The sequence below is a fragment of the Enhydra lutris genome, unplaced genomic scaffold, assembly GCF_002288905.1.
Source record: "Enhydra lutris kenyoni isolate GAN:26980312 unplaced genomic scaffold, ASM228890v2 scaffoldscaffold83, whole genome shotgun sequence".
Classification (NCBI taxonomy): domain Eukaryota; kingdom Metazoa; phylum Chordata; class Mammalia; order Carnivora; family Mustelidae; genus Enhydra; species Enhydra lutris.
Genome location: NW_019154167.1, coordinates 5,025,871 through 5,047,032, shown reverse-complemented (window position 1 = coordinate 5,047,032; position 21,162 = coordinate 5,025,871). Strand labels below are relative to the sequence as shown.

General features: G+C 43.1%; 1 protein-coding gene across 3 annotated transcripts; it reads left to right on the top strand.

Moving 5' to 3' along the window:
* Positions 1–3,253: 3,253 nt before the first annotated feature.
* LOC111161272 (proteolipid protein 1) lies at positions 3,254–19,027 on the top strand. 3 transcript variants are annotated; one of them, XM_022524849.1, is made up of 7 exons: positions 3,254–3,447; positions 12,083–12,269; positions 12,907–13,168; positions 14,244–14,412; positions 14,872–14,945; positions 15,730–15,795; positions 16,907–19,027. In XM_022524849.1, exons 1-7 carry the CDS (start codon positions 3,444–3,446, stop codon positions 16,976–16,978), a joined length of 834 nt encoding a protein of 277 aa, XP_022380557.1. In that variant the 5' UTR covers positions 3,254–3,443; the 3' UTR covers positions 16,979–19,027. The 3 variants fall into 3 exon arrangements, 2 of the variants coding, with proteins under 2 accessions (XP_022380557.1, XP_022380558.1); XR_002641526.1 differs by having other exon boundaries at positions 3,290–3,447; positions 12,907–13,063; positions 14,244–14,407; XM_022524850.1 differs by having other exon boundaries at positions 3,310–3,447; positions 12,907–13,063.
* Positions 19,028–21,162: the final 2,135 nt, after the last annotated feature.

Here is a 21,162-nt window from a genome sequence, read left to right as displayed (position 1 = left end):
TACTCTTCTTTCCCCTCCACCCTATGCCAGCCCAAAGTATGTGACATCTCTGGCCCTCAGCCCTCAGTTCTGTTGGCCAGAAAGGCATTGCCAAGCCAATCAACATGAAATAGGGTGTAGAAAGTTCTAGTCACAAGTACATAGGACATAATATATTGCCTACCAACCAGCCAGACTTCTGTGCAGGGCTAGAAAAGTTGTAAGAAGCAGCCACTTGGCATTCCTCAATTTGGTCTGGAAAGACATTATCTTGGGGAGGAGAATCAGAGCCTCAGTTCCAGAAGCCTAAATGCTAGCAAGTGACCCCAGGTTTTCACTGGAATCATGCCTTCTCTGTTCACCTTTACAGTCTTCTCTGTGGACATGGTGGGAGATATGGACTGCCAGATTGGGCACTTGAGCCCTTGCTTAGTTTCCTGGGAGAAATTCACTGGACTTTGCTTTCACTAGAATGTTTTTCAGCATTCAGTTTATACGATGTACCAAAGAGAACCCACTTGCCCAGTGGCCTTCAGGAATCTGGTACTATGGATCACACCACAAAGAGTGGAAGTAATATCAAATTGTTTTGGAATTATTTGCAAGAAAGCTGCACAACCAAAGCAACTTATGATAGAGGAGGCCCAGATCCTCTGAGGTACCATCAGAATATCATGAAGCAAACTGTTTACTAATTTCACACAATCCTGCATTGTTCCCACAAGCACCCAGTGCAGATAGCAGGCTGCCACCCAGAAGGCTGGCAGTGCCCTCTTGAGGAATCCCTGGGCACTGCTGGGGACCCAGCTAGATTCTGGAGAACTTTTGCTGAGGGCACCCAGCAGAACCATTAGAAGTAGAATTGCAGCAGCAATAGGTGAGGGGAACTTGGGGTCCTGGAAAGAAACCCCTATCCTGTGGGGAAGGTTCAAGAGATGGGTGGTGAGTGGGTGCAGAGTGTCAGGACGTACAGAGTGACTACAACATACTAGATCCTGGGGATCTGGAACCTTAAGATATTGGGAACTGTGAGCATGACCTGGCTGAGCCCTTTTCCCACCCCTGGGCGTAAAAGCAAGGTGGAGCCAGGAAGACATGATCCATCAAAGAGTGTGGAGAGAGAAGAAGAGAGAGGGACACAGTAACACAGAGAGAAACAGACAGACAGACAGAATAGAGACAAAAAGACTGAGAACTGGGGAGAAGACAGAATGAATAGTAAGGCTATAGAGATGAAGGAAAGGAGAAGAGAAATGTGTATTTGGGGAATGTGGTTGAAAAATTGGTGTCTGTGAGTTTATTGGGAACACATATTTTCTTCCAAGTAGACTAAAGATTCCAGAGCTGCTGCTGAGAATCCAGGGGCAGATTTGTGAGGAGGCTCAGACTGAGTGATTTCCCCTGCATGCACAGCTGTCTCATCTCACCATCTCTCTAATCCCCTAAATCAGTACCCCCAATGTTTGGGCTCAGTTCCTTCTGCCACCTGAGGAGCTGAGGGCATACATTTGGTGACTTATTCCTTTTGGTCCTCCCTCTCCTCCAAGGCCATTCTGACAATGATTATCCAGAAGTTAATTGTTGGCAAAATCCTACACCCCAGCTTCCTCAATAGGCAGTCTATGGCTGGAGAGCAGGGCTAGTGAGGACCTTCTACCATCGGTCATATGGTCTTATTATAGTTTGCTCTGTAAAACTACCACTATCCGGTTCCAGAGATCCTTTCTCCTTGGGGCTGGTATAAGAGCGAAGGATCTAGAGTTCTAGGACCGTGGACAAGCCTCAAATACTGCAGGATTCAGGACCTGGGTGAAGCCACAGGGGCATCTGTAAAAGGCTCAACCATTTCCTAATGGCAGAGCCCAAGCCAGAAACGTGTCCAAGGTCACAGCCCAAAGAGAAAACTGTAAGGCACAATCTTGTCACTGTCCCCCCACAGGAAGGTTTGAGATTCTGTTCAGTACCTCCTTCTTCACCTCTCTGTCCCCAAGGCAAAGCCACAGGAAAAATTTGGTGGTGGTGGTGGCGGGGGTTCGGGGGGTCAAACCTTTTCCTGGAGTCTTCTAACAAGTATTCCTTAAGTTATATGCCAGCCCCCTTCCTTATAGGCCATCCATGGGAGAATATGACCCTCGAGGTCAAGAGAGCAGTGTCTCTCTGAGGCCCCTGAAGGGAAAGAGAACACTAACAAGGAGCCTAGATAGACACTGGTTAAGATTCACCTCTTCTAGAAAACCTTCCCAGGCTAATTCCACCTAATATTAGGCACTCAAATACCTTCACAGTCTTTAGAAACAAGTATGATTTGTAAGGCAGATTTCATATACTGTTCCCCTGTTTTTCCTACTTGGTCATTTCTTTCTTCGTGTTTTTTTTTTCTCTGAGGCAAGGACTATATTTCATTTCCCCTTCTCTCCCTTCACTGGCAGCTGCTACTTCACCCCAACCTGCTCCCTGCCTCTCACCAGCCTGGCCTTAGCTCTTTGATGATACTATGGACTCACATTGGGATACTGACTATCTGATCATGTTACTGATTTGTCTTGAAGTCAATTACGGTCCTTGGAAATCACCATCATCCCTAACTTGGACCTTCTCTTTACCTCATTCTGTGAACATGCACTGGTTTTGTTCCCTCTCTGGGTCTCTGTTATACTATCTATAGAATTTTTACAGTGGTAGCCTCCCCTAGCTTGGTCAAAATCTGTTTGTGGAATCAACAGCTTGTGTTTTGTCTTCATTCGGTTGAAACCAAGAAGGGTTTGGAAGGAATTATTTTAAAAGACAATTTTTTCTTCTCTATTGTGATTCTAGAGCTGGGTAGGGGGAGGGATGCTTATTTGCCAAGGAGTGGGGGGAAGGGGAAGGGTGGACAGGGCCAAGAGCAGCTAAGGGTGAGGGGTGGGATTGGGTCAGAGTTAGAAGGACCCTGGGAATAGCATCTAGGTTTCTGACCTTGACCACCTGTCCAGGGCTACAATTTCCATGGCTTCTGACACTTGTGCTGCCACATCCCACACCAAATAGACCCAAGCATCAGTTGGAGGCTTCCAGGACCTTTTCTTTTTATTTCTACCCCAAACCACATTTCCAGATGTCTCTGCAGCAAAGTGAAATTCCACAGAGACAAGGCTTAGAGAAAAACAGAAAATGAAACAATTGGCAGTGAAAAGCAGAAAGAGAAGATGGAGCCCTTAGAGAAGGGAGTATCCCTAAGGAGGTGGGGACAAGGGGAGGAGAAGGGGAGGAGGAGAGGAGGAGGAAAGCGGGCCTGTCTCTTTAAGGGGGTTGGCTGTCAATCAGAAAGCCCTTTTCATTGCAGGAGAAGAGGACAAAGATACTCAGAGAGAAAAAGTAAAGGACCGAAGAAGGAGACTGGAGAGACCAGGATCCTTCCAGCTGAACAAAGTCAGCCGCAAGCCGACTAGCCAGCCGGCTACAATTGGAGTCAGAGTTCCAAAGACATGGGTGAGTTTCAGAAACTTTAGCATGGAAGATTCAAGCAGGCACAGAAATTTGCAAGAGAATTTCCAACTCTAGGGTTCTGGGTTTCCAATGGTTTCAATGAGTTGTGTTTTGGCACTTGTTTTGTTTAATTCCTTAGCATTCAATTAGTTTAACTCCTTCTCTGCTGTACTGAGAATGATGCTTTATTGCCAAGGAACTCCAGCAGCATGTGGAGAGTATCACAGGTTTTTGGAAAGAGTGCCCAGAGGGTTGGATATGGTCATGTGTCCTCCTACCCCCTCACTTCCCTCTACCTTCTCTTTTCCCCTGTTCTCGGGCCCTGGTAGTGGCTGGGTCAGCTGACATCCCTGATTCTTCTGGAGACAAATGAGTGTTGGCTAGCCCTCATGTATAAAATAACTGCTTGCTTGATATAAATTTGGACCTTGTTTGGCATCAGAAGGAAATTGGGGAATTCAGTAAGATGGAACTCAGGCTTGGCTATGGATAAGAAGGCCAATCTCGGGTTCAGGAAATGAAAATAAAAGCCTCAGTGAATTTTCCATGGGGAGTGGATATAGATAGTGTGTGTGCGCGCGTGCGCGTGCGTGCACACATGCATGCATGCACCCATATATGGGTGACCATATCTAGCAAATATTACAGATTCAGCCTTTCTGAGGGTGTGATTCAGACTCTAAATCCCTCCTATGACAAGGAGGCTGCTGGGATCCTAGTGCTCTTACTGACTTAGCTGAGTACTGAAGGATTCTCCAGGTTCTGTGACCAAAGAGAGAAACTATAAGGTCTAGTCTTTTATAGTGTCTACTTAGAGCAAGGTGTACAGAGCACAAGGGTCTTTGTCCACACAGGATGCCACAGAGATGTGTAGACATCACTCACATTTGACAAAAGAAGAGTAATAGCTTGAATGCATCCTAGATGAAATGAGAATCAATTATCCTCTGTATTCACCATCAAGTGTAGTACCCAGAAGACTCTAGCAACATCCATGGAAAAAGGTTCTAGATTATATTAAGCTGGTGTCAGCCTTTAGGTTTTTTCATCCTGAGAGAGATCTTTGAACCATGTATTCAGCATGGATAAATAAGAGGGCAGGGCACTGAACTAGAGCCAACGCAACCAGGTTCGAATCCCAGATCCGCCACTTAGAAACTTCATGACCTCAGATAGGTCACTGTGAATTATCACTTCATCTTCTGGAAAATGGGATAACAATAACTGCTTTGTCTACTTTCAGGGTTGTGAAAATCAAGTAATAATGATGTGGATGTTCTTTGAAAATGGGCAAGCTCTATAACAACTATAAATAATGAAAATACCAATTATTATGCAATAATAATAAGCTGACTTTTACTCTTTCCAAAGTGGTTTGGGCTTTCTTTGTGTATACTTTGTGCACTTGGGTAAGAATCATTTAACCAACTGAGTGTGGCAAGGTGAGATGTGAATGTTAGAGGAACTCAGTTCCTACCCTTAGTGTAACATCAGGAATCCTATAGAGCAGCTGATTGGGTAGGTTGTGAATTAAAAAATGGAGAGGGAGTAAAGAATGATGTAGAATATTACTTCCTTAGGGGATGAAAGACTTGAAGAAAAGGCAGGAACAAATGAGGTGAGCACAGGGACAGTTAATGGTTGTGGAGGCTGGATGATTTCCTCCAGGGGAATCTCCAGGGGAAATTGCCACAGATAAGGACACAGTTGAGGTTGTGTATTGGATCCCAGATCTTGGGGGTGGGCAATCCTTGGACAGGTGCACATGAGTGTGTAGCCATTGAATTTTGATTATTCAATAATAAAGTTTCTCAAGTACTTTGTATATAATAGACCATCTCTAAAAAGGTACTGTGCTGCTACTACTTCTGACATGGAGTGTGTTACTGTTCAGTAATTGTAGTAGACAAATTATATCATGGAATCTGGGATTGGAAGGAACTTTAGAAGTTGCCTGAGCCAACTCTCAAGGCAGGATTCCTTTCTACAACAGCTGATTAAATGTTCCTATAGCCTCTGTTTAATCACCCCCAGAAATGGAGAGCTCACTACCTTGACCATATACAATCTTACAGGTTGGGGAAACAGAGAGGAATACTGAATTCAGTATTGTCTATATGAAAGGTTTATAGGGAAAATGAGAGTTCATTAATCCTTGTCCTGACCTAGGAAGGGGATGTTCCAAATGAGTCTTTGGGGTAACAGTGGAACCAGAAAAGAGCTAAAGAGCGGTAGTTGATTATTCTCTGCTCAGTAACACAATGCTATTACTGAACAGCAAAACACTGGCTCCTGTAAGCCTGTTGTCTGAGAACAGTGGCTGTTACCCTGGTAACCAGACTGTGATGCTTCCCTCCAAAGGTGGCTGTTTGCCAAGCAGTGTAGTTTTGGCTGGTGCAGACTAAGTGAGGGTAGCCCAGGCAAGAAAGAAATGTGGATGCAAATCAGGGTTCAGTTTTACAAAATTCCTGAAAACTAACTGAATCCCACCAGGATGGCAAGAATGCCACAAGAGTGCCAAGAACCAAAAAGGAACTAGATCCAAACCAGCATACTCACTAACTCTTCCTAGAGACAGTGACTAAAATGATTGCGACAGCCTTCCCCACTCCATCCCTCACCTGGATCCTGCGGAGCCAGAGGAGCTCTTGAAGAGCCAGGCAAACTCAAAGGCCTGCTCTGCTTGGAGAAGCTTTTGCACTGGCTTTGTGCTATGAAAGCTGGAAGTTTACTCAAGAGCTTCACAACTAGAACTAATCTCTCAAAGCTATGTGAGTAGTAATAAGGCCTAAGAAGCCCTGGGAGATGGGTCAGAGGGGACATATAATGTTCAAACTCATCAAGGCACTGGCACCTAGCCGGTGGCATCTTTTTCCCTCATTGCTTTTTTTTTTTTTTAAACCTTGAAGCCCTGAAAACCATCCCCAGGGTATAGTTCTTGGTCTTGAAAGAAAGCAACTGTAGAAATGTCCTCCTTGTCTATAGAACTTCAGATCCAGAGAAGATCTAGTTAGGGCAGTGACATGATCAGGTGAGGTCACATCAGCCTGGAAGGCAAACTGAGCTGGTTTCCCCTTCTTTCCCACTGTTATCACCTTCCCTGTGCCAAACTTACCTCAAAAACCCTGCAATACTGATTGATTAATTCCTCCTTGGCTATTTAAAAATGGTCCTAAGGGTGATCTTGCAGCTCTGTACTTGCCTCTGAGCCCTCTGCTAGGCAGGGCTCTGGAAAAAAAAAATCACTGCAACCAAGGAGAGAAGAGGAAATTGTGAGAGACTGCCCTAAGGAATAAGGTATAGAAAATGTTGTCTCTTAGCTTCTTGTCAGGTACTTCTCTTTTACCTCTGCATAAGTGGGCAAGATGAAGACAATGTGTCAGGAATAAAGTTTAATAATCAAGCTTCTATTCCAACCTCCAAATGTTTGGGCTATATTGACACATGTGTGTGTGTGTGTGTGTGTGTGTGTGTGTGTGTGTGTGTGTTTGTTTGTGTGTTTGTGTCTTTGGGGAGGAATGGGGAATATAGGAAACAAGTTGGCTCAAGTGCTCTTGCTATAGTAATAAGTAATAATAATATCTGTCCAAAGAAGAGACTGAGATTCCTTTTTATTTAACTTTGTCCATATGACTTGACAATCCATCAGGCTTAGATTCCCATGTTCCAGTGGTGGCAGGGCCCCTTTCTACCACTTGAATGCAGTATAAGTGTTGAGTTCATGTAGGGAAGCCAAAATTATAGTCAGGGCTTTGTCTGACCAGGATAAGGCCTAAAGCAAAAGTCTTTGTCTCTGGCACCTCCTGATGATTGTTGTTTTACTTCTAGAACCCACCCACTGATCTCCATCCATCCCCAGTACCAGTCACGGTTGCACTTGCATCTTGGCCCTGTCAACACTATAGGCCCCAATCAAGGAGGCCTCTGTTCATGCAGTGAGGTTAAGGGGTGGGTTTTGGGAGGAGGGTAAGTCTGTAGTGCAGATTAGAGACTTAGAGAGATGGGGCCAGTTTTTCACTCAATGAGCCTGCCTGTTGTTTAGCTCTATTGTATAGGGTTCTTCTATCTCTCCCTTTGTCAGCTGGATTCAAGGGACAGGCTAGGAATTGTGCAAGGCACAATTGGTCTCTTTCTACCATCTCTTTCGATGAAAGCCCTTCCTCTCCTCCCTTTGATGAGTTCCCAGATTCACACTGAATTTCCATCATGGAGCTGGTCCTTGAAGCGTGCCCAGGACATGGGAAAGGAAGGGCTTGGGAGATCTTGGCTCCTGCTTAAAGAGACAGCATGAGGATCAACACAGTCTCTTGGATGGGCATGGATCTGGATAATATTAACAATAGTCCTGTTGATCTTTGTCAGATTCCTGTGAAGACTATTGGTCAGAAGGGCTTGAAGTTCTATCACAGATTGATTAGACTCATTTTAAAAGTTTGCAGATAAATCTAGCCAACATCTTTGCTTACATTTTGCCCATGGGACTTGGTCATATACATTTTAACACTAAGTTATAGGTAGCTTTGATCTTTGATTCACAGACACAACTTTGTTCTCCCCAGCAAGACTGAAAAGTCATTGAAGAAAGGGGCCGGGCTTTATAATTCCCTTTTGTTTCTCATAGTGCCCAGCTTATTTCAAAAATGCTTAATAACTGTACTGAATCCACATCAAAAGAAATGAAAGGAAAACAGTGGGAAGAGTCATTATTTTTCTCTATGACCTCTCATCAAAGTCAAGCAGTTTAATCCAATTGAGTTGCATTGGGTAATATTATTATTGTAGTTCTTTTATGCCAACTCTACCATGTGGCAATCTGTACTTAGCCTGAAAAACGTGAGCATGACTCCTGAGAGAGCCAAAGAACTCCAGAATACCTAACAGCCTTCCTGAATCAAACCAGTATCCTTTCAATCATGAAGGGTGCTGAAATGGAGAGGTTGTGGCTTTAGGCTATTGTTCACACATTCCCAAGGACACTTCTTGGGCTGTGAAAAATCAAAGTGAACCCAATGGACCTTTCTCAGAATGCTTTTTTTTAAAAAAGATTTTATTTATTTATTTGACAGACAGAGATCACAAGTAGGCATAGAGGCAGGCAGAGAGAGGAGGAAGCAGGCTCCCCGCTGAGCAGAAAGCCCAATGTGGGGCTCGATCCCAGGACCCTGAGATCATGACCTGAGCTGAAGGCAGAGGCTTAACCCACTGAGCCACCAGGCGCCCCTCAGAATGCTTTGAATGTCAATGACTTTGATGAAGACACAATTTTTTTTGCATGCTCTGAGTTTTTCCCAGTTGAAAACTGAAAGTTGATTTTTTGCTTGATCAGACTGACTGAGATTCCTCATTTCTGCTGAACTTAGATGTCCCCAGAAACAACATTTCATCTGTGAAGAGATGGACATGTAATGTGTATGTTGATATTGTTGAGCTATGTAGAGCTCTGGAGTGACTTAACTGGGGCCATTTATTTCCAACTCCATGTTAAAGACTCATTAAAATCTATGTCTTTCTTGTCCCTTGCTTTGAGTGGCAGTGCAGCAGAAAAGGGGTGCCAAGTTATTTGAGGTGTAAGAAAATAGAGGAAAATTTGTATATAAAAAGAAAGTATAGGGGCGCCTGGGTGGCTCAGTGGGTTAAAGGCTCTGTCTTCGGCTCAGGTCATGATCCCAGGGTCCTGGGATTGAGCCCCACATCAGGCTCTCTGCTCGGCGGTGAGCCTGCTTCCCCCTCACTCTCTGCCTACTTGTGATCTCTGTCAAATGAATAAATAAAATCTTAATAAAAGAAAAAGAAAAAAAAAGAAAGTATATGAGTGGATAATCCAGAGTTGCTCCCAAGGCTTAGCCCTTTATTACCCAGTAAGGACATTACATATGACCCTCTCTGGTTATTTGGATGATGATCAAGGGATCAGATACACTAAAGAGGATTTTTCCTTATCTTTATAACCCTAGAGGGGGCATCAGCTAAAATTTAGAATATAATTCCCTGTTTGGCTTAGAAAGAGTTCAAGTTCCTTCATCCCTGATCACACCTGAGCCGTTTAGCTTTTCCCAGTGTGAAAAAGCTCGGGTAAGAGTGGGTGGCACAGGACGGTCACTTGTTAGGGTGGATGGCTGTCCTTACTCTGGGCTAAATAAACAGTTCTGTCATTGTTCCCTAGGTCTGACCCCCTCCCCACCCCCAGGCCTGCAGGCCCCTGCAGAATACCAATGAGGCTCCTGGGATCTCAGGGAAAAACAAGGCTTCTTTGTCTAGGGGAGCTATGGAGGGCTCTGTCCAATCCCTGACCCTGTGCTGTGGAAAGAGGGAACAGAGAGGTCACTGACCTTCTCCTCCCCCCACCCTCAGGCTTCAGAGACCTTCTTTACTAGAAGAGTCTAAGAGTTTGGGGGTGGGGAAGAGTTGGATAGACAGTAGCAAAATGGCAGCACTATTTATTTCCAAGCTCGTTTTCTTAACTTACAGGATGCATCTAGTATCTTAACCTGTTGAGAAGGAGGAAGATTGATTTCTGGAATATTTCCTGAGAAAATGATCACTTTCAACTGCTGTGTTTTTCTTTCTGGTATATACATGCGTGCATGTGTACATTTGTGCACATGCACGCTCACATCCACGTGAGGGCACACACACACACACACACACACACACACACCATGGCCCAACTCTGATGAAGTGCTGTTACCAAGCACTATTGCAAAGTTCATACTAAGTAAACTCTGCCTCCCCTACAGCAGCAGAGCTACAAATTGATTGCTTCTCATAGAAGCAATCTGATAGTAGTTCCTCAGTACTTGGAAAAAAGATGAAAATTCAGTTCTGCTGCAAATATTAGCTACTTATTCTGCTTGTCTTGGGCTTCCAAGCCTCATCTCTGATGTCACATACCAAATCTTTGAGGAAGAGGCTCTTTGAGGACCAAGGAAGGGCTTGTCATTTTAGGGGATGATGGGTAACAGAACTCACTCATTCTGTGGTTCTGAGAAAAGACAAATGCTTCTACCTCAACTTTCCCACCACAGAGATAATCTGGTCCTTCAAAATCTGTTCACATTGCATCAGCCATGCAAATCAACAGATGTTTAAGCACACAGGGCTGAAAAGAAACTGTACTAGTATTAAGAGGGTTGAGCAAAGGACTCCCCTAGTCCTTGCTACCGTGGCATAGACAAGTGAGTTTTGGATAAAAATTCAAAGCTAGATATTAGTACAACTTGCTTTCTTTTTATAAGGAGTTTCAACATGCTTTTCCAAAAGTAGTTTCTCAGCACATTAGCTGCATATAATTCATATATACATTATATATATATAATATTACATATACCATATCTATCTATATTATATGATATATGAATAGATGTATAAAATCAGCACACACACACACACACACACACACACATATGCTTTATATATTTGGGATATGTCCAAGTGGCCAGAGGGAGCCACCCTTTCCTCATCTAGTCTGCCATCTACTTGACATTTGTTAAGTTTTGTTCCATGTGGCACTTACAGCATGGGGCTAGTGCTTGGGGCACAGCTTTTCTTGGAATGTATGACTTCTTGTGTGCCTTTCTTGTTTCTTAGCAACACTGGCATGGGGACTGGGGTGACGGGTCTCATTATCTCAGGGACTCCTAGTACTTGGAGATACCTGTGTTTCCAGGCTCTGGCGTGTTTTCATCATGCCAGAAAGATGTTTCATGCTTTGTTGACTTTGCATAGAGTCTTTTTGTAGCTGTTTTGACAGAACTCCAGTGTAAGCCTGAGGGTGCAGACATTGGCCAAGCTGTGATATAGGGGGACAAAACAGCCATGCAAAGTATTCAAAAACTATTAAGCTTGCATTTTTATTACTGTGAATAATAGTCATGCTCCCATTACCATCTTCTGCTCTCTGCCAGTTTCCTCCTTCCCTTTGGACTGCTCTCCATATAATATTCTAGATGAAAAAGAAGCAAGCATTCCTAGTGGCAAATACACACAATGTTCAGGAATATCCAGGAGCATACAATTTCCAAAGTTTCCCCCACCTGGAATGCTCTCCAAGACTCAAAATACTGTCTGACAATACCAATATCTCTGGCCTGCACCCATCCCTTTTGGAACTTTTGTCGCATTTACTTCTGTAACCACTTACTTGGCTGCCTGAAATTGTTAGTTGAAAATATTAGGTCTACCTACCTCATTCTTCTCAGTAAACAAAATACTCTCATATGGCAAAGTCTATGTCTTTTATGTTTTCACCTCCCACATAACACCTGGCATAATGTTGGGCATATAGTAAGTACTCTGTAAGAGTTGATAAATGACTGAAACAAACAAATCAGGATAAGAAAGGAGAAGATGATTGCATAATCTCCCTGGCTTGCTACTTTGATGACTGATTATTTTAAAAAAAACCATACATTCTGGGAATTAAAAGCAAGGACTTATCTTCAAGAATGAAACAAAGTAATGGCTTTAGATCAATCTCACATTCCAGAAGCCTAAAGTTGGAGACTCTCCTGCTTTTGGACTCAGGATGACTATTCCATCTGTGCCTGTGAGTGCAGGGTTTCACTGGTCTGGCACAGAGGTATAAGGGGCACGAGCTCCTTATGGAACATCCCTGAATTTTTCCCTCTTTCCTTCCCAGGCTTGTTAGAGTGCTGTGCAAGATGTCTTGTAGGGGCCCCATTTGCTTCCCTGGTGGCCACTGGATTATGTTTCTTTGGGGTGGCACTGTTCTGTGGCTGTGGACATGAAGCACTCACTGGCACAGAAAAGCTAATTGAGACTTATTTCTCCAAAAACTACCAGGACTATGAGTATCTCATCAATGTGTAAGTACCTGTTATCCTACACAAACTGCTCTCTTTTTCTTCCTCTCTCCCTGGAGACATACAGAACTCATTAGTTCCTCAGTGATTAGTAGGGGCTTAGTATGGAGCCAGACAGGATTCCTGAGTCTTTCCTCTGTTCGCAGATTCCACGTACGCCCCCTCTGAGGTCCTGAATGAGGGGGATGTGCCAAATATAGAAGGGGGAGGTCTGTCTGCCTGCCAGCCCACTTTTTACTGCCCACCCTCCACTATGCTGGCTTTGTCCCACATGTTCTAACTTCTGCCCATGGGGTTAACATTGATTGAGTTGGAGCCTCTGCAGTAACAGGTATGGAGAACTCAGGGAAGGTACCATGACTGGACAGATTGGGGCCTTCATCCCTCTTCTTCCTGGTCTAGCTCCTCTCTGCTTTCTCCTCTGAGCGAACATCTCTGAAGGGTCAGGCCAAGGAGAATAGGGCCCCAGTTCTTCATGTCCAAGGGTAAGCAAAGGATGGAGGAATCTAGTGATTCCTCTAAAAAGAATCCCTAGCCTTGTTTAGGAACTCACTCAAGTGTCCACCTTACTTATGCAGGAAGGGAACTGGTCCTCAGTTAATAAGATTTCCTGATATCTTCTCTTTATCTTTTCATGCAGGATCCATGCCTTCCAGTATGTCATCTATGGAACTGCCTCTTTCTTCTTCCTTTATGGGGCCCTCCTGCTGGCTGAGGGCTTCTACACCACCGGCGCAGTCAGGCAGATCTTTGGCGACTACAAGACCACCATCTGCGGCAAGGGCCTGAGCGCAACGGTAACAGGGGGCCAGAAGGGGAGGGGTTCCAGAGGCCAACATCAAGCTCATTCTTTGGAGCGGGTGTGTCATTGTTTGGGAAAATGGCTAGGACATCCCGACAAGGTGATCATCCTCAGGATTTTGTGGCAATAACAAGGGGTGGGGGACAATTGGGCGTGAGTCTGTGGCCTCATCCCCACCCAAGGCTGGGTCCTCTCTAGGGGCCTGGCTTTTGAGTGAGGAAGTGATGGCTACAGCCGAACGAGAAGGTCAGGAAGAACGTGGTGCCCAGCTGGCTTAGCCTCACCCTTCAAAAGTTCCCTAGAAAATTTCATCTAAAAAAAATAATAAAAGCGTGAGTTTTGTGGATACTTCATAAAATCAGACCATTTCTAGGCCATCTGTTGGTATTCCTTTACTCTCCTCTTAGCAGGGACCACAAAAAAAATAGATTCGACCACCTAAGAGCCTAAGTGCTACCCACGGATTGAGATGCAAACACCTGATCTGAGAGGGATGGTTGATCATGGAAATTAAATAATTCCACTCCAAGGTGGAATTCTTAATATTCTGGGATTCTACACTGTTGGAGGTCCCAAAGGAAACTAGCATGGATCTACATATTTAATGCTTCATCTTTGTCTGAGGGTTATCCATGCTTCTAGTGAGGCACACATTGGTTTTCAGACTCTAGAGTTAAGATCTTTGGGGGGTTGAATATATGTGGGTTATGGTCATAACTTTCGTGGCCAACAGTTGGCTTAAAAAGGTTTTTGGATCCAAAATTTAAACCTCCTATTGGTTTGCTCAGTGACTAAGGATGAAAAGTCCTATGACAAGGAACATTTTCTAAGCTCAGCGTAAGGTGAGAAATGGCACGACTTTCTTTCAAGATCTGTTTTGATTTCTTTACACCTTATCTGCCCAAAAAAATCTCCTGAAGCCTCTCTAACCCAGGGATCCTCCTCACTCCATCCCTCACCCATTCCCTCCACCCTCCATCACACTTGGGGCCAGTTCTCTAGTAGATATTGCCAATGACATTTGGCAGAGGTGCCCTGATTACTAATTTCTTTTGGTGGAGATCCCTGGAATCTGGTTTCCTATCTGGCTCATGCCAATCCAGGATCTCCCAGTTTGTGTTTCAATGTCTGTAGGCTGATGCTGATTTCTAACCACCCCCTGTCAATTGTTTTAGTTTGTGGGCATCACCTATGCCCTGACCGTTGTGTGGCTCCTGGTGTTTGCCTGCTCTGCTGTGCCTGTGTACATTTACTTCAACACCTGGACCACCTGCCAGTCTATTGCCTTCCCCAGCAAGACTTCTGCCAGTATAGGCAGTCTCTGTGCTGATGCCAGAATGTATGGTAAGTTAGGGTATTGGTGCCTTGGCTCCCCTACCCCCTGTGAAAGCACTATATATTTGGTTCTTTACTTGGGATGACAAGTGTGGTAATTATAGGGAAAAATATTATGGATGCCTGGATCTTAGTTTGTTATTCTGTCCCCACTGAAACTGGAGAAATTGCTTCCCTTGGAAGGGAACTTTTGTTGGAAGCGGTAGGAGTTTTCTTGGCTGTTCACTCTGCTCTATCCTGGTTGAGAAGCAGTACATTTCAATAACAAACACGAGATTACACAACTGTTCAGTACCACCTTCTATTTTTTTTTCCACATCTTTACAAAAGAGGATCCTGATTGTTATTGGGATTCAACTTTTCAACCAGGATGATTAAAGATGTAAGAAGGGCTCTGAAATAAAATCTCCATGGAGCTCCACAACTCCATGAAGCTTTCACCCTGGTTGACCTGTGTGTCTTACTCAGGTGTTCTTCCATGGAATGCTTTCCCTGGCAAGGTGTGTGGCTCCAATCTTCTGTCCATCTGCAAAACAGCTGAGGTGAGTGGACCATTTGAGTTCTTTTAAGTGGAATGGCTAGTACCATACAAATTTCTACCCATGCCTTCAATTTTTAAAAAGCCACAGGTTTTTGTTTGTTTGTTTTTTCCTGGATTTTGAGCATAGATGTTAAAACATCTCTTTTCCCTAGAGCCGCATAGAAAGACTTCATTCCAAGACTTCCTTCCTTAAAGGAGAAATTTGTAGTTTTAAGTAAAGATGGAGATTAATGACAAAACCTCCAAATGAACAAAAATTATTCTTTTAGCTAAAAACCTTATCAAGAAAATGATTTAGGCATAGAGACACTCATAGCTTTCACAAAAACACTTTCAGTTTGGAACCCCTCCATCTCTAATGAGAAGTAAAAACAAAAAGTACATTTAAAAGAGGAAAACACAGTATTGCAATAGATATCATCTACGAATGAGACAGGGGAATATAAGTAAATCCTGAGGAAGAAGGCAGTAGCTTTAAACGTTTAAAACTTTAAACCATGACTTTAAATTTGGGGATCCTGAGTAAAACTGGAGGGAAAGAGTTGATTAAAATATTTTATGAGTGTTTTATGAGTATTCTGTGTTCTGAGTACTAATGGGCTAGGTGCTGTGATGTACATTAAAGAACAGGAGGCCTACACTCAGGGAAGTGACAGTTTAGTTACAGATGCAGAATTAATAAACAGGAAGATATCAATGCATTCAGAAAGCTGCATGCATGATCTAGAGCAAAGCATATTTTTACAGTTGCAAGAAACTCTTCTCCATTTTGCATTTTCTTGCAGTTTCAAATGACCTTCCACCTGTTTATTGCTGCATTTGTGGGGGCTGCAGCCACACTGGTTTCCCTGGTGAGTTGTCTGAATATGATCTTGGCAAATAAATGGTCCTGGGATAGCTTGGGTACAGCTATGCTGAAAGGCAAAAAGATAGATTGCTAACCTTGCAACACTGGAGAGAAGCGCCTGGGAAGAGACAACAAAGTGTAGACTGTGAACTTCTACTTTGGGTTGGCAAGGCAGAAAGACTTCAGAAATCAGACAGGAACAGGAAAAGTGGTGTGAGGAAAGAGAGGGTAAGAGATTAATAGTCAGAAATGATAATATTTAGCATTTACAGAGCATATAATATTGCCAAGTGCTTTGCAGTCAAAGATAGCTGTTAATTTTCAACACATGCTGGTCAGATGAGTGACAAGAAAAAGGAAACATTACTGAACATGATTTTCCAGAGCCAGGAATTCTATATGTTGTGAATACGAATCCACCTTGGGCACTCTCCAAGGGATTTACTCTCCTGAAAACACTGGGAGGACCTTCTAACATTATTAGAACTGTTATTACTACAATGTGATTCTATGCTCCAGGTCCTGCTGATGGTGTTACAGTGCAGTGTCAGTGGGGTGCATTCGTTGTTCAGATTAAAAACCTAGGGCACTAAATGGTGAAGGAATTTATCTGTAGTCATTAAATAAGTAGTGATAAGGATAAGCTTGCAGAACTCCTGGCCCCTGCTGCTGAGGCTTTTATACAAACTGGAGTTGTTCCTCATTCCAGAAAATGAGCTGATGCATGAAGCAGGGAGGGCTGTACTGCACGTGTGGCTGTGTGTTTGCAGCAAAGAACCTGTGACCCCAGGTCACTCAGATATGTGGATGGGATGATGTCAGAGCCCAGTGCATTGTTCACTTTCCTGAGGAAAAACCCAGTGCCAGGACTTAGCACAGGTGTGGAATAAATCCTTGTCAAATTGGTTCTCTGGACTTGAGCCATTAGAAGGAAATATCTCAGAGAGGACTTCTAGTCAAGTACGTAGGATGAAAGCCTGACATGCTGTTTTTTGCAGATCAGGGGTTTTTTCTTCATTTAACTGATTTTATTTGTACCCTTCCTCCAAAAAGCTTTGGAGGAGGGAGGGCTTCCTTTTCTACTCTCACTCATATTTTCTCTTCTCTTCCTACAGCTTACCTTCATGATTGCTGCCACTTACAACTTTGCCGTCCTTAAACTCATGGGCCGAGGCACCAAGTTCTGATCTCCTGTAGAAATTTCCCTTTCTCTAATAGCGAGGCTCTAACCACACAGCCTACAGTGCTGCGTCTCCCATGTTAACTCTTTGCCTTTGCCGCTGACTGGTCCTCTTCTTACTTGACGAGTGTAACAAGAAAGGAGAGTCTTGTGGTGATTAATGTCTTTTTGTGGACTCTCCCCTCTTATGTACCTCTTTTAGTCATTTTGCTTCACAGCTGGTTCCTGCTAGAAATGGGAAATGCTTCAGATGGTGACTCCCCAACTGCAAGTCACAAAGGAATGGAGGCTCTAATTCAATTTTCAAACATCTCCTGAGGATCAGGAAGTGTTTTCTCCTCAAAGAGCCCTTCCAGTGATGGAAACAAAGTGAAAAGAAAGATGCTCAGGTAGAGAGAAGGGATGTACCTGGTCCTCTTGACATCTCAAATATATTCTCCTTGATGTACAAAGCAGAGAACCCACTCCTGTCTCCCTCTTACCACTGAAGATAGAGGGGGAAAAAGGGAATGTTAACAAAACAACAAGAGCATTTGCCCAAATCTACCTATTGCAGCTGGGAGAAGGGGGTCAAAGCAAGGATCTTTCACCCATAGAAAGAGAGCACTGACCCTGATGGCGATGGACTATTTAAGCCCTAACTCAGCCAATCTCACTTACAGCATAAGGGAGCGTAGTGTCTGTGTAGACCATGTGGGCCCCTGGCCTTACACCTTATTAGAGAAGAGAAGCAGGGTATTGTCAGCATCTTCTCACTCCCTTCTCCTTGATAACAGCTACCATGACAACCCTTTGGTTTCCAAGGAGCTGAGAACAGAAAGAAACTAGCTCATAAAAAAAAAAAAAAAAAAAAAAAAAAAGACTGGCCTAAGAAGCAGCAGTTGTTAGTGGCTAACGGTGTAAACTGAGCCAGCCCTCTGGTAGACACAGGATAGATAACTCTTTGGATAGTGTGTCTTCTTTCTGTTAATTAGTTGTATACTCTGGCCTCTGTCATATCTTCACAATGGTGCTCTTTTCATGGGGTATTATCCATTCAGTCATAGTAGATGATTTGAAGATCTTGATTTGTTTCAGAATGATGCATAGTTCACATTTGCCAGTTCATTTATCACTTGTTTGGGGTTGTACCAGAAAGGTCTCGAGAACGATTCTTTGATTATGATTCTTTAACAAATGGACATTGAACGTTAAACATTGCAAATAATATTGAAAATTGGCTAGTTCCATACATCTACTGGATTTTCTCCAAATTATTCCACTTTTTGCAGAAATGGATTGGTGAACTTGAGCCTCAATTGGAAAAACCTATTTGACTGTTCTTTTTAAGCTAGTGGGGGGTGATTTGATTTAGGAGGGTTAACTCGGTGTGCTTAAGAGTCAGGTTTAACATACAGGTTATTCTCTCCTAGTATAGATCACGTAATAGAATGCCCCAGCCATCAGCTATTCAGTTGGTAAGCTTCCATGGAAACAGAAAGGTGGAAAGAGTTGGAAACCTGAATAACTCCGAGGTTTCAGGCTTCTCTTTCTGTGTTTGTTAACTTTAGGTTAAAAAGGAAAGGCTGATTGGTCTTTATGGAAAGAAAGATTTTACGGATATGACTGTAGGTGGCTCTTTTGTTGTAAAAAGTTGTGTTTTCCTTCCCCCCCGAAGTGGTTTCAGCAATGTTCAAGGAGATGTAAGATGTTTGCAAAGAGATACTTAATATTTGTTTTCAGACCAGTATACCAGATAAGCTTCCAGGCTGCATAGAGGGAGGAGACGGAAAACGTTCTGTAAGAAACCAATCAAGATCAAGGAAAGTGAAGTAATCCATATTCTGTGTTTTGTTTTGATTTAATAATATAACAAATAACCAACCCTTCCCTGAAAACCTCCCATGCATACATACACACATATACACACACAAAGAGAGTTAACTGAAAGTGTTTCCTTCATTTCTGATACAGAATTTCAATTTTAACCCACATAAAGGATAAACTTTTAGGAACTTATCTTACAAAAATGAATTTTATAAAATTAAAGAAAAATAAAATTAAGAATGTTCTCAAACATCGTGTGCTTTGAGTGAATTGTTTTGTTTAACCCCACAATAGAAACTCGAATATTTAGACCCTTATTGTGCTTTGTTAAAGGACCTTTTTTATTTTTCAGGTCATCCAAGTTATTCTCACAACAATTTTCTGAAATAAAAAATAGATAAATCACATATTTTTATAGCTTGGGACACTAAGAAACAGTCAAAGTAAATTACCCAAAGAAACCCAATAATCACATACCTGAGCTTGGACTAGAACTCATGTGGGGTTTTGTTGTTGTTGTTGTTGTTGTTCATAGAACTCAGGTCTTAATACCTGAGGACTTCTAGTCAAGCATATACAGTGAAAGTCTGTACACCTGGACATACCTGTTTTAAGGTTTTTTTTTTCTTTTAGAAGTTATGTTTCAGTGTTCAGCTCATTCAGATTCAAATATAATTGCTTCTTTAACATGATAATGGTGCCGCTGCCCTGGTGTTTTGAGGATTACTTATTGCTATGTTCTCTTTCAATCGTTTGGATGTTCCAATAATGAGCCCTCAGTGCTTCATACATGAATAATGCTTGGTTTTATCTGAAAAGTACTGGATGAAAGGTTTAAGGCAGGGGCAGAGCAGATATGGTAAGGACAATGTAAATTTAAACAGTCTGTGGCAGGGCACTATTAAAGTAAATTAGTGACACCTGTTACCTTGGATGGCCCGCCCACTAGCCCACTTGTGACAAGGCATTTAATCCCCTTTCCAACCCAAGACTAAATACGGCACTCTTGGACAGCACTCTAGTGACCAGCCCAAAGAAATCTGCCTTAAAATTAGGAATAGATTCATTGTCCCATAGTTGCAACTGGCAAGGGCTATGATTGTGAGAAAAGAGACTAGCTGGGGGCAACAAGTCAGTCATCAGTTAAGGAGCTCCACTGAAAAGTAGTTTCAATTTAATCTGATTTCTGCTTCACCACAATTAATATTCTGCAAGCAAGTCTGGTTGGTTGACTTTAAGACAAAAAGCATAAAAATACAACAAGGACTTAGTTTTAGACACTGGCAAACAAGGACAAGGCACCATATTTTGGAAAATTGATTCGGGGTGCTATAGAGTGAATGTATTTTTGCCTCAGAGTAACAGAAAGCCAGTTCCCAAGAAAGCCGTGTTCTCCATCTGCCCTTATTTGGCTCTGCCCTCTGGGACTGATCTATAGATGGAGTTTCCAGGCTCTCAGAAGCTAAGAGCATCTCCAGTCTATCAATTGAGCTCATTGTTCTTAGCTCTCCCACACACCATAAACCTCCTTTCTCTCAATTGAAAGAGCTCTCTTTGTGCTTAGATCAGCCAAAGATCAAGATGCAGCAGTATAAACAAGAAACATTTTCTTACAGTGTCAGTTGTATTGCTTTTTCTATCTTCAGGGTCAGTACTGAGTGTAGTTATGCAGGGTGTGGATGCTGTTGGCCAGAGCAACATTTGCTCATTCGTTAATTCAGTCTACAAACATTTACTGAGCACCTACTAAGCTTTGTGAGAAACACTGGGGATTTCTTTTTTTTTTCTTTAATTTTATTTGTCAGAGAGAGAGAGAGAGAGTGAGAGCAAGCGCACAAGCAGGGAGAACTATAGGCAGAAGGAGAAGCAGGCTCCCCGCTGAACGAGGAGCCCTAGTGGGACTCGATCCCAGGACCCTGGGATCATGACCCGAGACACTTAACTGACTGAGCCACCCAGGCATCCGAACCCTGGGAATTTCATGTTTGGGGCTGGTGTGGGTAGAAAGGTGATAAAGATATGATCTTACATTCAAGGATCTCATTCAGCCTTAATAGCACAGAAGAAAGGTCTTTCAGAGTAAAGCACAATGGAGGTAGGGAATATGCAAGAAGCAGTCTGGCTGACTGCAATGGGCATCTGAATTCTCCCTTCAGTATGTGGGAGAGGTGGTGGTTAAGCGCCATGACTTCACGTGGTTCTGGTCTTCTAGGGCCCTGATAAAAACAAAACATCAATTTAGAGTCCTAACAACTTGTGACTGGCTCTCTCTGTGTCAGCCTGCTTCTGACCTTACATGTGACAGTATTTACGCATACATTGTCACAATGCATGTGCATGCTTCCACCCACTCAGTCATCTGGGGAGTCAGAGGGCACATGGATC